We start from the raw sequence: 15,923 nt of genomic DNA on the forward strand, positions 1-15,923 counted from the left end.
CTTGAGGGCCAACACTCATGTTCTCATGCTCGCCAGCATCTTGTGGGTAGACCGTTGCTATGTTCCGCCTCGGCCAACACTGCTGCTTTCCCGGATTGCAGTCAGCGGAACACATTACGGCGGCTGGTCCCACACACACACCAACACACACACACACACAACCACATACACACACATCCATCGTTGTTCGCCTCGGCGATTAAAATCCATGGGGGAGGATCTCTGATTGCCGAGACCGATACTTGGTTTTTTGAAATAGTTTTGAGGTCACCCGCTAGATATCAGCCTTAATAAACCATTACTAACATAGCTAAATTGATCGTGATAAATGTTTCCTAAGCTATAACCATGCAAACAAACCGGTGAAAATTAATTCACTTTATTTTGGTAGCCACTCATTTTTTTCATATAGCATTAAATATAGTTTAACATATGGACAACGGGTCAGCCAGCTCTGCTCCAGCCAAAGACCCGTTCTACAATGACACGGAAACGGAGGCGGATCACATAAACGGAGACGGATCTCACGGAACAGAGTTTCCGCAACAGCACGCAGAAGGAGACGGACCCGCACGCATTAGCTCGGCGATGCTGAGCTCTTCCGTTTACGTTGCTCCGTGCGACCAATAGAAGATGAGTATTTGGCTGCGGTGGTAGCCATGATAGTTTATGTTCTAAATACCTTAAAAAATTGTTTCAAATTCAAGACTATCTAGTGTTCAATTATAACTTGTTCGTTTATTTTTATTATATACATAAATTCTGCGCGTGCTATGATGTCGAAAAATTATATATGATTTTTTTTTTTAATTTCAATTTATATTTCGTAACCTTGAAATTCAATTTCTCATTTGTTGCCATTTGTCACGTTCCCGTGTATTGAGGAAGCAGCAGACGCGGATAGTGAAATGTGCCGGGAGATTCGTCTCCGTTTCCGTGCAGTTTTTTTTAACGGCCCTCAAAGCCACTTCTGGCGACACCTCATGTCAGATATTCACGAGAGAGAAAGAGAGAGAGAGAAAGAGAGAGAAAGGAGTGAAAGCCAGGGGACCTGAAACTTTAATTCTACCAGACGCCGAACGCCAAAATCCCGCTGGCGGAACTTTCTTTCTCTTCTTTCTCTCAGTGTCAGTAGGAGAACCCGAGATGCCGGTCGATATATGGGGACTCTGTCTCCAGGGAAGGGCAAACCTAAGATCCATTGACCCTCGATCAGTTTCGAACATAGGTAACCGACGTTTGCTCGCTCGTGCAACTTCGCGGCTGGAATAAAAAAACAGTTTAGCAAGAATTAATAAATTTTCAGAATTTTTAAAATTTAGATTACCTAACCAAGCCAAATTTCAATTTTAATTACGACCACCCAAATAACCCTCATGGAGAAAAGAAAAAAAGGTTCGTTTACTTACGTACGTGCGTTGAAAACAAAAGGAGGTTAATTTTGAGACTTACCACAGATGCAAAATTATTATTACTGCGAATTACGAGCCAAAGGTATTACAATACGTGTGACATTTTGACTGCAACATTTAGTTTAACAAATAAACTAATGTGTGTAGTTGACATCAGAAGGCAGAGAGAGTGCAGCGGTCGTGATATTAAAAAAAAACAATGTGGTGGATATGATCCACGCCATGTATACTCTAACACAATTTTCTCGGCTGTTAAATTATAAGTAAACCTGAAGGAAAACAGCTTTCAAAAACTGTCCTCGATTATTTCACCCTTTAAATAATATCTTATTGTATTGTTATCTATAATTTTCATATTAAATAACTATATTAATATCATGTTTTTTTTGCTATTTTTAAATTTCTTACCTGAAATATATTCCATTCATATGAACACATGCCACGTGCTACTTTACATATCATGCGTTCGAACACAACTGGACGAAAACGCACATGTGTATCGAACTTGATTCTTTTAAAATTCAGTAGCACGGTGCGCAGACATTTGGTTACATACTAAAATTTCACCCTCGACGTGCTTAAAGGAGTTAAATTTCATTAATTGAGAAATAAAATTGGCGAGGCTAATATTTAAGTAACAGACCTAACTTTACCAAACTTGTACTTTAGAACAAAACACTACAAAAATAATATTACCTAAAAGCGGATTACTCGGGTGTCTTAGCAGGGATCAGTGTATTAAAGGTTTATTTCCAGAATGCTGTGGTAAGGTACTGCGCCATTAATTTATTTAAAACGTCCGTCAATGCGTCGTTCGCACAGACTGCGTGTTTTGTTTGCAGAAGTCGCGCTATTCCGCAAGGCTCAAAACCCACTTATAACTAAATCACAGTCTTGCCGGTTCAGTGGCCCATTTCGCCACCATTTCGGCTTCTTCGCCAAATAAACAAATAAAGAAATAAGAAGAGAGAGCTGAAACTCCACGGAGCTCAAAAGTGTGTTGAAGTGTAGGGCAACGTCAGCGCTAGACGCTCTGAATTCGAACGCAGAGCGAGGCAAGAAAGCGTGTTTCTTTATAAGAGAGAATCTTTTCTAAGCTCCAACCTCAAACCACTCGCTGCCAGCAAAAAGAAAATCAAGAAGCGTTTACAAGCATAAATAATAAAAAATTATAAGTTTAATATAAGCATATGAGGGTCGCCAAGAACTCGTAGTTATTAATTTATTTTAAAAATCATGAATACTAACCTAAATTAATAAAAATAAAAGAGCTAACTTTTATACAATGGAGACGTAATTAAATCATAGGTCATTATGATATTCTATGCAACTTAAACCTTACAGCGTTAATGTGGAAAGAATCAGTACGCAGAATGTTCTATAACTTAACATCAAGTACAGAACAGTTGATCGACGAATTAATCACGGTTATAAATATAAAAAATTCAAAACGTGTCATAGTTTTATAGTTAAAGACAATTTTTCAAAGGTTTTTACATCCTCAATCTGCACCAAATCATTAGATACTCTGACTAAAAATCTATGTTGTGTAATCATAAATAACCTTACTATTGATTTGATTACTATATATATATATATATATATATATATATATATATATATATACATATATATATATACTGATGAAATTTTGCACACGAGGCCTTCAAAACAAGAGGATGGTCATTGTCTACATGAAATTTCGTAAAACCACCACAACATTACTTTACACCCCTTAAAACAGAATTTTGACACTTATTGTTGAAATTTTGTTCGCTTTGCCTTCAAAGTAAGGAAAAATTTACTGTCTATAATTTATTTCTATAAAAAAAAAAAAGAGGCTGTGAATTTTTCATGGAAATAAAAATATATCCCCACTCCTCTCACCCACGCCATAAAGCAGACGTTCTGGAAGTTTTGTATTGTTTGATAAAAGTTTGCACATTTTTCGTCTAAACTATGAGGAATATTACTGTCTTGAACTAATGTAGTAAAAGGGGAATGTTACTGTCTAATATCAAATTACGAAAAACCTAACCCACCCCCTTCCACCCATTAAGGAATAACTTTGGTTCTTTTTTAACACTTAACAAAAATTTTAAGATAGTAATTATATTAAAGATATTAAGGGATTATCAGGAGGTACCGGACACCTAATGTTTGTTTAAGAACAAGAGGATATTTACTGTTTCATCTGATTTCAAAATAGCCTCCTCCATCTCCCTTTCCACATAAGGTTTCAACCACCACCACATAACCTTTACCATCCCTTAAAAAAGAATATTGGCATTTCGTTATATAAATTTGCACATTTGACGTTAAAATTAAGCGGAAAATACAATGAACACCTGATTCACAAAAAATCTATACGTTCGTCTCTTAATAAAATTTCATACAACCTCCATACCCTTTCTTAACACTTAAATTAGTTTTTGCTAAATCTTGATGAAGTTTTGCACACCTGACATTAAGAGGAAAATAACTTCCTACATGTGATTAAAAAAAACTACCTCAAACTCCTGTCTACACAATATTTCGAAAAACAACCTCAACACCCTTTCTCGCCCCTTCAAGTAGAATTATGATACATCTTGATGAAAATTGGCACACTGGGCGTTCAAAATAGGAAGAAATTTACCTTTTGCATCTAACTAAAAAAAAACCTTCAATCCATACACTTAATGTACAAACGAAGAAGAACATTAATTTTATTGGTTGGATTTGAAAAATCTACTACATTAAATTATAAAAAATAAACACCTCTACCACCTTCCCCAACTCCAAGTAGAATTTTGGTACTACTCTGCCAAATTTCCTACATTTGACATCAAAAATTAAAGTGAAATAACTATCTGCATCTGATTTCGATAAAACTTCCCATTTCTTCTTTGTAAAACCTTTAAGTCAGTACTTTGGTTCTACGTAATAAAATTTTCCAAACTTGACTTTTAAAATAAAAGAAAAATTCCTGTATAAATCTGATTATGAGAAAAACTACGTGCATCGCTCTGTCCACATGAATTTGGAAAAAACACCCCATTGCCCTTTCGCAATTCTTATCAGCAGAAGTTTGGTAATACTTGACGAAGATGTACACAATTGACATTTAAAATAAGTGCAAAATTACTGTCTACATCTGAGTTCGAAAAAAAAAACCCATTCAGGTAAAATACTTGCACTATTTGATGACAATTGCGCGTTTTACATAAAAAAAAAAAGTTCTTTCTTATCTGATAACGAAACAAAAAACGCTAATAGGTACCCCTTTTCAGCTCTTGAATCACAATTTTGGTAATACCTGATTAAGTTTTGTAGCTTCAACGATCTGAACAGTCTTACAATCCATTTTTTGATGTTTAATTTCGGTTACTTTTTACATGAGATTAAGAAAAGCCAGCTGATATGATTTTTCCACCACTTAAATCAAAATTGTGTTGCTACGTCGTCGTGGCTGGACAGCGGGCTGTCGTTGCCAGGGACGTAACTACAAGGGGTCAGACGGGGTATGTGCCGAAGTGAGGGGGGGGGGAGGGGGGTTTGCTAATCTGGTAGCGTATTTTTTACTTAACACATTTACTTGAATATCGCAGCGTGAGAACACAAAAAAAAAAAAAAAAAAAATACGTTGGCAGCCAGATGAACTGAATTATTTGTATCGTCAGAAGTTTAACTATTCAACTTGCAATGTATTGAAAATGAAAAATAACTGCAAATAAATATATTTTATAAACCATCTGTATGTTTAGATAAAGTACGTGGAAAATGTGGGATTAATCTGTGATGGCAGTGTGGTGTGTTGTCGGGGAAAGGTTCTGACGTGTCCCAGGTGTCGTCCAGGGACTGTGGTGCTGATGGCTTCTCCTCTGGCTGGGAAGCTCCTCATGTGCGCCGACGACCTGGCCACATTTTTCCTGTAGGCAGGGTCAGTTGTGAGGGAGGGGAGGGTTTTCCGTGGTCTCCAAAGAGACGCTAGCTCGGGAGGGAAAGAAGGAAGACAGAGAGAGAGAGAGAGGAAAGAGAAACAATTATTCTCAGAATACTGGTGTAGTTTTAATCCCCCAGATTGCTCCAGAATAAGGATCTCCGCCATGACAAGTTTGCCCGGGCTGCATGTACAACTAGGTCATATTTTAGCGCCCGACCTGTCCTTACATTACACGTCTACAAACACAATTCAGGCAGTGAATCTCATCGTACATGATACATGTTACGCAACGCACGCTCAGTGGTTAATACAGTTTCTTCATCCTACGTGAATCCTTGATTATATAACGTATCAGTGTATTATGTTATTTATCAATGTTCGTTTCTGCCATCTATGGGCGGCTGTAGGCAGTAACTTGTCCATAGAGGTTGCGATACTACAGTAGAGCGCACTTTAGTTCGTAGGTTCTTCCCTAGTGTGTGAAAGCATTGGCTGAGGTCAAGATGGCGGACATGACAGTTTTGGTTGCGTTATTTTTTTTTTCTCAAGGGAAGTGTCAAGGTGAGTTCTTGCCCCGCGGGGGTTGGGGAGAGGTGAATAATATTAATTTCATCCGCTGGTGGTTGCAGAACGGGCTGCCGTCCGCGGAGAACCCGTACGTGTTCAACGGTGACTTCGTGGACCGCGGCAAGAAGGGGCTGGAGGTGCTCTTGCTGCTGCTAGCGTGCCTGCTGGTTTTTCCCGACGGCGTCTACCTGAACCGAGGCAACCACGAGGACCTCATCATGAACGCCAGGTGAGCGGCTTTTGATGGGGAGTGGGGGCCAGCAGCATCAAATATTTTGCTTCTGATGTTTCGTGGTTTCGTGGTTTCGCACACGGTTTAAATCCATTTTAGTTTTAACTACCATACAGAAAAAAAAATTGTCTGTATCTTAAGAAAAAATTGGCTGTCTGTAAATTCGGTTTACGGACGATAATTTTACGTGACAACGTCATAACAAAACATTGATTAAATGATTGCATACTTTTATGAATAAAATTGAATCATTTTTATTGAATTATCACTAATTCGTATGGATACAAAGAAGGAGTGAAATGAAATATACAATTTAATTGATAAATTGTACTTTTATTTGCACTCATAAATTCAAATATGTTTATTACTTTAACGAAGAGATTATTTTAACTATAACTTTTATACATGTTTGCTATTTATCTTATTCCCATCGGTGTTATTCTGTTAAGGATAGGACGATGATAGGAAAAGTAGGAAACGAATAGGAGTGTTTCAAGTTTAATGTGCCTCGAAAAAGTTAAATCGATGGTTGTTCCAATCGAGTGGAAGAGAGATAGATGCGGCGCAAGCGTTCAAAGAGTGTAACGGGACACAGCGTAACGGGACAATGTGCGTAAGGGGACACTTTTTCGTGCGTGCAGCCGGTGTTCATCGATTTATTAGACGTTGTCACGTCAAAATGCCTTCGGAAACCAGTTGCCAAAAAAAATGTTTCCAACTTACAAGAAAGATATTTTTACTTTTTTACAACACATAGTTATGGTTTTTTTTGCATGTATGAAATACCTTATTTTTTCTATATAACACTGAATATGTCTTACTTAAAATTGTTGTATAATCTTATATTTTAATTGATGTTTCATTCAAACATAACTTTTGTTTTTAAACCATTAAAAATATAATCGAATATTCAACAAATTTTCAATTTTTTTTTTACCGTGCTTATTATGTGCGTAGTTAATACTGGAAAGCTATTCAGGGAACGGGTTACAAATAACTTTAACTATTGGAGGTACTGGGACAACTCAAGGAATAAATGCTCCGGTAAGAGTCCGAGCCCAGTATTACGGCGAACACTATTTCGTAGTAATACAGGTTTTTTTCAAGTAAATGTAGAAGTTTGGAAACATTGTTAATTCTAAAATAAATAAATACATGTGTTCTATATAAAAAAAAGTGTTCTAATTGCTAGTTACCTAAATGGAAATTTTTTTTTGTCAGTTCTAACATGTTTTGAAAGCATGGAATCGTGTGATAAAAAGTTTCGAATTTTCAGTTTATTTTTAGATTTCGTCTACAGATAAATATTTTTCAGCACATCATTATAAATCAATGAAAATTAGTTATTTTCCCAAAACCATAGCATAAACTTTTTTTTTATGGTTTCGGTGGTTATTTAGAATTTTTTTTCTAATTTCTCGTTTAAAAATTACGAATATACAAGATTGAGGCGAAGATGGCCAACAAGATGGAGGGTGCTACGACAATTGACTGTCTGGTTATTGATAGTATTGTAATCTAGTAGGTAAAAAACATATAACAAAATGGCAGTTGCACTCTCTAGCAGACGGAAAAAAAGATAAGATGGCGGATCCCAATTGGCCGTCATGATACCATTTTGGTTGGTATAATATATTTCTCGGTCAAAGTGCGCGAGGGTCAGTTGTCTGGCCTCGTCAGGATCGAACCCAGTACTTTCAAAGTCCATGACGTACGAAATACATTTTTTTATTTTTTTCTTATAAATTGTTAAGAATTTATATAAATATTAAATTTTAGATTTAGGTATAAAACTAGGGGGCAAAACTAGACAGAAATTATAATATATCAGTTACATTTTAAGGTTAAAGTGATCCAAGATGGCCGCCGTGACGTCACAATCTAAGACGGCGGTCGGTCACTGACCCGCTCCTTGCTCCTCAGCCTAGAAGCCAGCGCCAGACTATGCTACAATTTAAAAAAAAATTTTGACATGACAACGTCTAAAAAATCGATGAACGACGGCTGCACGCACGAAAAAGTATCCCGTTACGCACTTGGTCCCGTTACGCACTTGGTCTCGTTACGCTGTGTCCCGTTACGCTCATTGTACGATTGCGCCGCATCTATCTCTATTCCACTCGAATGGAACAACCCTCGATTTGACTTTTTCGAGGCACATTATACTTGAAACACTCCCATTCGTTTCCGACTTTTCCTATCATCGTCCTATCCTTAACAGAATAACACAGATTGGAAGGAGTTAAATAGCAAATATGTATAAAAGTTATAATTAAATTAATGTTTGTTAAAGTAATAAACATATTTGAATTAATGAGTGCAAATAAAAGTAAATTTATCAATAAAATTATATATTTCATTTCACTCCTTCTCTGTATCCATACAAAATAGTGATAGTTCAATAAAAATGATTCAATTTTATTCATAAAAGTATGCAATCATTTTATCAATGTTTTTTTATGACTTCACGTTAAACTATCGTCCGTAAACCGACTTTACAGCCAACCAATTTTATTTATTTTAACTTCGGCATCGTAGTGATGTGGCTTGTAATTGAACCTAAGTGGTTACGTCTAACATTCAATCATTAATTACCGGTTAATTTAATTGTTTATAAATAATTTTTTTTCCACGGTACCTTAGTTGCTTGGTTATAAACTTTCGTGTGCCTTACATAATAACTAAATTCCTAGATCTCAGGGGGGGGGGCGCCATTGGCCCCTCCCCCATGGAATTAAGAAGTCCCTCACTAAGGGCCCTGCTTGCGCTTGCAAAATCGTGACTGTGAAACGGGGTTGATAAACGTAAAGGTCAAAACTATGTTTTATGGCCTTCCTTACGGCCACCCACATCAACCTAAATACTTACGCCCTTTCCAACTGCTAAAAAGTACGAACTCGTGAAAGAATTCCACCTTCGCTGCATGCATAGTTAAAAACTGTGTCGAATAAATTATAAGTTCGACCCGCAGAAGTGGCTTAGAGCCATCGCTAGCGTTTGCGGTGATGTGTAACGGAAATCGGAAATCGAACATCCAACTTCAGTGCAAGGAGTTTGAATGTTGAAATATTTATCGGTTGGTTGAGCGAGCTTTTTTGCAGGAGCAAGGAACACTCAAGCGAGTTTGTCGATTTTTATTGCACGTAATAAAAGTTTCATATTTAGACGACTTTGAAGATAAAGTTCCCTGTTGCGAAAGGAATAAAACGTGCTACAGGTTAGCTACCGATTCCACTACCTTCGATTTTTTTCTATCCAAATTCAAACTCAGACAGTTATAGATAGTTAGTTTCGTTTATTGAAGTTTTCTAAACGTCGCAACTGTTTCGTCCTAGAAAACCTACTTTGCTCGATTGTCTGTCGCCTTTGTGTTGCCAGAATATCTGATTAATTAATTCGCTGGGTTCTCATGAGTTCGTGATATTATCGTTGTTTGTGGTCCTCTGTTTATCGCTGCGTTATCCAAGGTTGTTGTTCAACTATAATTACTGTCTCTCCGATTTCTGCCCACTGTATTCGTTGGCGCTTATTGTTCTTACTAGTTCATTCTATGTATTTATATGAACTGTCTGTACATTTAAAATTTGACATCGGCTGAGTTATGCTTTTTTTCGTGTGTGTGTTTGTGTATTCATCTCTCTTTGTCCGATCGTTAGTTCTTCTATATGGTATGCCGTGTAAACTACCAACGGAGTATGTCCAAAATAATGTTTCAAACCAGTTTAATGTTTGTCTGTCAAAATTTGTAGTTTTTCAGGAAGTGGTAACCAAACTTCAAACTCAACCATTGAAGAGAAAATTGTTATTTTTTTTTAGTTGGAATAAGTATAACAAATATTTTTTTATAGTTTTATATTATAATTTATGATATAAATATAATAAATATTACAATATAAATATAACTTAAGTTAGTGTTTATATAATTTGATATATATCATAACGTATCACCATAATCTTGATTGGCCACCGTATCAGAATTATCCACAGTCCATGCTGCAGCACTTTAATAGCATACTCATCCTGATCAGCCAAAAATCCTCCTATCACGGCTACGCACATGACCAATCACAGTATGGCTCTGTATAGATACTGTGCCAAAACACCAGGGTGTCGGCCTGATTCACATGAACTTGCACGTATGGGTTTCTTACCCATTTTTGTGTCTCGTGTTTTTCGTTGAAGCGGCTGGCACAGCTTTGCGTCCGAGTTTCGTTAGGACACGCCTTTCAGCACAAAATTACAAGCCTCTGATTGCTCAGATAATGCGACACTATGGGCGTTATTCCAAGACTTTCGGGTAAGGTAGCCAATTAGCACTGCCTCGTTGGGATGCACTCGTCACTAAACTCGCGGGCGTATTCCAGAACGTGCCCAAACCGAATTCCAGTAAGAAATCATATTGTCAACCTTTTTTTTAAAAAAAACGCTAGAAACTGGTTTTTAACAAATGCTAGAAACTGGTTCAATTGCTTTTGAGCGGACGTTTCTCAACCATAAATACAATTGTTTAGGCAAAATTACTTGCGACAGCAGCACCATCGCACCCAAATAATGGAACCGCCTTTCTAATTTTCTCAAGAACTTTTTAAATTAAGATTATATTTTGTTATGACTAGGGATGGTGATTTTTCGTTTTCGCGAAATAGATGCGAAAATATGCTAAATTATACTTTTTCCGCTATAAAATGCGAAATCTAGACTATTCCGAGATAAATGCAAAATCAAGGTAAAAAACGTAGATTCGTCTTCACTCTACACAATTTATTTACTGATTGTATTTTGTTTCAGTTCAGTATCAAAAGAAACCATTTTATGGCGTATTCAGCACAAGTAACTTATTGTCACGTCATTCACTACTATTGTTCGTAAATATTGAATGAAGAATGGCCATCCGTGCCTCGCGATTGTAAACAAAGCAAAGAACAACTAGCTGGAAGATTGTCCGTCATCTTGCAGAGTACTAGTTTTTAGGCCACCATATTGCGAGATCTCTGCTTTGCCGCGCTAAGTTCCATTTTCTGGCTGTGTTTCACGTGAAAGCCGCGTTATTGTGTAGTCTGTGGAAGGTGGTGTGTTTACAAATATGTGCATACTCGTGAATGTGTTGTATACTGTTATTTCTCGTGGTAAAAATGGGACGAAACGTAATTTCCATTCGCGATCGCATAAATGAATACAAAAGTGAACAGTTCTACGAAAGTGATACGAATATTTTAATGTGCAATTTATGTAATCGCTGTCTGGAGTGGAAAAAAAAGATGTACTTGAAAAGAACATTAAATCTGAGGGACATCAGGCTGCAAAAAATAAAAGATTCACCATGAAATCGGATGAAGAGAAAGTCGGTAAAACAGAAGCAACTGTTTCTTGCATGATCAAAAACCAAAAGAAGGCGAAAATTGAAAAAACGAAAAACAAATTGGGGGAAAAAACGAGTTTCAATAACATTATTTGTGCACTCTACATCAACTATGGCCATGAACACTGCTAAAAAAAATTTATTGTAATTTTAAGTATTCAAATTATTGCCGTCATAAGTGCTAAATCTGTATTTCTGTGGTTTTTAATAAATTAATATGTGTATTATTTAATGCTTTTTAAAAATATACTTTTCTTCAGTAATGTAAAATGAGAGAATTGGCTAAATCTTGTTTTTAAAAATGCTACAAAATGCTAAATTTCAAATTCAAAATGCTAAATGTTATTATTTTAAATGCTATAAATCACCATCTCTAGTTATGACCCTTTAAAGTGTACAAAATGTCTTCCAGGATAGTTTTTCCATCATAAAGTTTCATTAATCACAACAATACGCTAAACGTCCGTCGATGATCAAGGAAGTGACTATATACGAGTTAATGGCGCCAGACGCGAGTCCGCCATCTGGACGAAATCAACAAAAAAGTGAGCTCTGCGCATGTGCGGTAGTTCGGTCAACAGATAGGTCACGGATAAGACACCAACATTTGTTCCCTAAAAATAAGGGCTTGGCTGTGTCCTATATAATGTTTGGGAGCGTTTTTTTTTTGCACAAGTAATACGGTTAGGGTTCAAGTGTTGCATATTCAACATCTAAACCCTTTTATTTTGTGTCTTGCAATACCGGCCTATATCACGGTAGTTGGCCATATCTTTTCCTCCCTCCGCCTCTCATGTACACGTACATTCACTAAGCATTACGCCACAACCAGCGTACACACATTTATCCAACGAGACACATGCCCTGCTCGATGAATCAGGTGATTTTACAGAAAAAAAAAAGTGTGGTGTATCTTGAAATACAGTGCACAGAGTAAGTTGAAAGGAACTTTCATTTCTGGTCTCACCTACACTAAGTATTTTGACTGGTGATGTCAGGTCTTCAGTTGCTAATCACCCTTGAAGATGGCAGCACCAGGGCATGCCGAAACGTCGCAACACACCATAATCACCCAGACGTGGCCTAAACCCACAAGCCAAGATATAGTTAGTAATTCTGGTCACGAAATGCTACGATTTTGGTCTTTCTTTGTTGACGTTGAAATTTTAAACTAAAACATAATATATGTAAAATGGTTTTCTTCGCCCGAAAAATAATATAATTTTTTCCCCTTTCCGGAAGGTTCGCGAGCTCAAAGACAAAATATTCTCACGTTTCAATCTATAAAAGCTACGCTTAAGAGCCCTTATTTCCGCCACTTATCAAAATTAATGTTGACGCAAGGCACAAGTGACAACACAATTTCCTCTCCAATTTAAGCTTGACTGCTCAAATACAATCCATCACAGTTTAAGCTGTCATTCTGTTGTTTGGTTCCCTGTAACGTGTACATGACACGAGAAAACATTGAAACAATTGTAATTTTGAGGTTTCAGTAATTTTAATTTTCAAATGAACCTGTAGTGCTAGTGATACAAGGATTTTGGGATAGGTACATAAGAAATGATTCTCGAGGAAAGTAAAAACACATTGCGAAACGCATCACTTAAATTGGTGCTTTATATTCTTGATTATTTTTCTAATCTTTATTTTAAAAAAACACAGCGTGAATATAATTTTTTAAATATTTCTGACGTTCAGTCTACTCGCAGAAACGCCCGTTACTTTTTTTTTCAAAAGTAAATTTCTCTAAATGCAGTATGGGTATCACGTTCATCTGCTTTCTCGGGCTCACATAACCAGTTGGTTCTCTCTGGTGACCGATGATTTCACATGTTGTGTGATATTCCACGCATACGTTCTCCGATACCGTTCCATCTATAACGGGATCCATTTTATCTAACTGTGCGCGGTAACGGCACACGCGATAAACAGAAGTGTTACTGGACAAATGTTCATCGATGTGTCCGCCTCCTCTACAATTCCTGCACATGTGCCAGAATTTTTGGCGTGCTATTTGATTCTTGCTAAATATCATCAATCTTTCTGAACATCATTCGAAGTGGAAGACTGAATGAATTTTAAAAGCTCCAGCAAAGTTGGTTCTATTTAGCTATTACTATTTTGTAAGCATGTCTTCAACAACATTGTAAAAGGATTTCATCGCCGGTAATAGTTAGAGGACTTATATTCCTACATGCAGAAATCACGTTAAACGCTCGCAATGTCAGTTAAAAAAATTATGCTCCCAAATTAAGTAACAATTTTCTGGTTTTTAACTTTGGGTGTCCGCCCCTCTCCCACTTCAAGGTTTCAATCTTCAGCCAATTGGGAAGAGAAAAATGATCACGGTTTTTTTTAATGGAAAAGAAATTACTTACAGATATTATTAAATTGAACATTTACACGAAAACAAAATAGTATTCGCAGTAATACTGGGTACGGATTTTACCAGGGCAGTTATACGTAATTTGTGTTTTCTCAGTACCTTCAATAGTTAAAGTTATTTATAAACTGTTCCCTCATTATTTTTCCTGTATTAAATTCCCAAATTAATGAGAACCGTAAAACAAAATACAGTAAAATTTATGAATATTCATTATCATTGCCAAAATTAAAATCAAATTATGCTTGAATGAAACATCAATTGAAATATTTAAATATGCGCCAATTGCGTAAGAATTGCTCAGCGTTTTATCGAAAAACTTATTTAATATATGTAAAAATAACCATGGCAGTGTTTTTCATCAAATTTACAATGTTTATTTTGTAATATTTCAAACTATTTCTTGGCATCTTGTTTCCAAAGAAATTTTTTGTAGAAGTGCAAAAAATGTTTTTCTGTGATCAGAACATTTATAATATTATGAAATAATGACAGAAAATACTGATTTTTTTTTTATCCTAGTGCCGGAGATGTTAGCTCAGTAGAGCAGTCTGATATACACCTGTTCTTGTTGCGAGGGGTTCTGGCTTGGAGTCCCGGTCATAACATGAGTGTAGAGTTTCATCTTTCAAATTCATTACCAAAAATTTCAAAATCAATAAAACTTTAAAATTAAATAAATTAATCTAAACAAACAGTCATAAAGACAGAATTATTGTTCTATGCTAATGAAAATAATCAACGTAAGAAATATTAAAAACAAAAAAAAAGTCACGGATTCGATTCAAGGCCGGTTTGAAGAGAATTGGCTTGAAGATAAAAACATTGTGTGCGTTCCTTCAGAGAAAAAAAAAGTTTTTCTGTACTTTTACAAAATATTCCTTTGTGAAGCAGTTGCCAAGAAATAGTTCTTTACACTAAGAAATCTATTGTAACTTTTTACAACACATGGCTACAGTTATTTTTGTATGTATGAAATACGTTTTTCGAAATATAATACTAAATTTTCCTACGAAAATTGGTGCATAATTTTATATTTTAATTGATGTTTTATTGAAGCATAATTTTTTTCACACATTTGAAAAGACAATCGAATATTCCAAACTGCAATTTATTTTGTTTTACCGTGTTTATTATGTGCGCACTTAATACTGTAAAGCAATTAGGGGGACAGTTTACAAACTATTTTAACTATTGGAAGTACTGGGACAACATAATGCATAAATTCCCGGGTGAGAATCTGAACCAAGTACAGGTATGACTGCGAACACTATTTTGTAGTGATACAGTTTTTTTTTTCATCTAAACGTATAGATGTGCATATATGTGTAATTTTACGTGTATATTTCTGTTCCATTTACAAAAAATATATATATTACTTTAGTTTCATATAGTGTCCCTAGTCACGCCATAGCAATATCCCTGTGTCGATGTCTCTTGAATCCCATCATTACTCTGCTCAGACACTAATCCCCCCCAACAAAAAATAAATCAGATAACTATATTTCAGACACGAGGTTGGTGTAGCCCCGAAATGCGTCATATTATCTATCAAGCGCGGCTCCAAACATGATGTTAACGACCTTAGGGTCATCCGCGAACCAGAAACTACAGCGACGTAATCTCTGCAGGAGGCGGTGGTGAGGCGGTGTTGCCAGTTTAGCAGATATTGCTTCGTAATTGAGTCGCCCGTGTGATGACTCGGCCCGTACATGATCCAATATTCGTGGTTGTCTGAGGAGGGGGTGGGAGGGTGGGAGGGAGTTTAGTAGGGGCGCGTCGGTCCGGTGGTTGCGGGGGCACGTAATTAGTTTTCTCTTTGTCCACGGCGAGGCGCTTCGTGCGAAACACCGAACTTCCCCTCCATCACTACCTTCTTTTTTTTACTCCCTCCCTCGCTCACACGATCCTTCCTCGTCCACACCCCCTGTGCCTTCCTGCGACTGTCTCTCCGGTGGAATCGGGGAGGCTCTTGGTTTTGTTTGCGCTGCACAGAAATCCGCGCGGGAAGTTCAAACACGTGCGCGGGTTTGGCTGGGAGG

The 15,923-nt window shown here is 36.7% G+C and overlaps 1 protein-coding gene across 1 annotated transcript in view; it reads left to right on the forward strand.

Annotated features, from left to right (window-relative positions):
- LOC134531890 (serine/threonine-protein phosphatase rdgC) overlaps positions 1–15,923 on the forward strand; it is a 215,367-nt gene that overhangs the window by 161,075 nt on the left and 38,369 nt on the right. The window contains exon 6 of the mRNA XM_063367905.1: positions 5,967–6,133. Coding sequence (XP_063223975.1) covers positions 5,967–6,133 — 167 coding nt within the window. The remainder of the gene's footprint in view (positions 1–5,966; positions 6,134–15,923) is intronic.

This window comes from Bacillus rossius, chromosome 5 (assembly GCF_032445375.1).
Source record: "Bacillus rossius redtenbacheri isolate Brsri chromosome 5, Brsri_v3, whole genome shotgun sequence".
Classification (NCBI taxonomy): Eukaryota; Metazoa; Arthropoda; class Insecta; order Phasmatodea; family Bacillidae; genus Bacillus; species Bacillus rossius.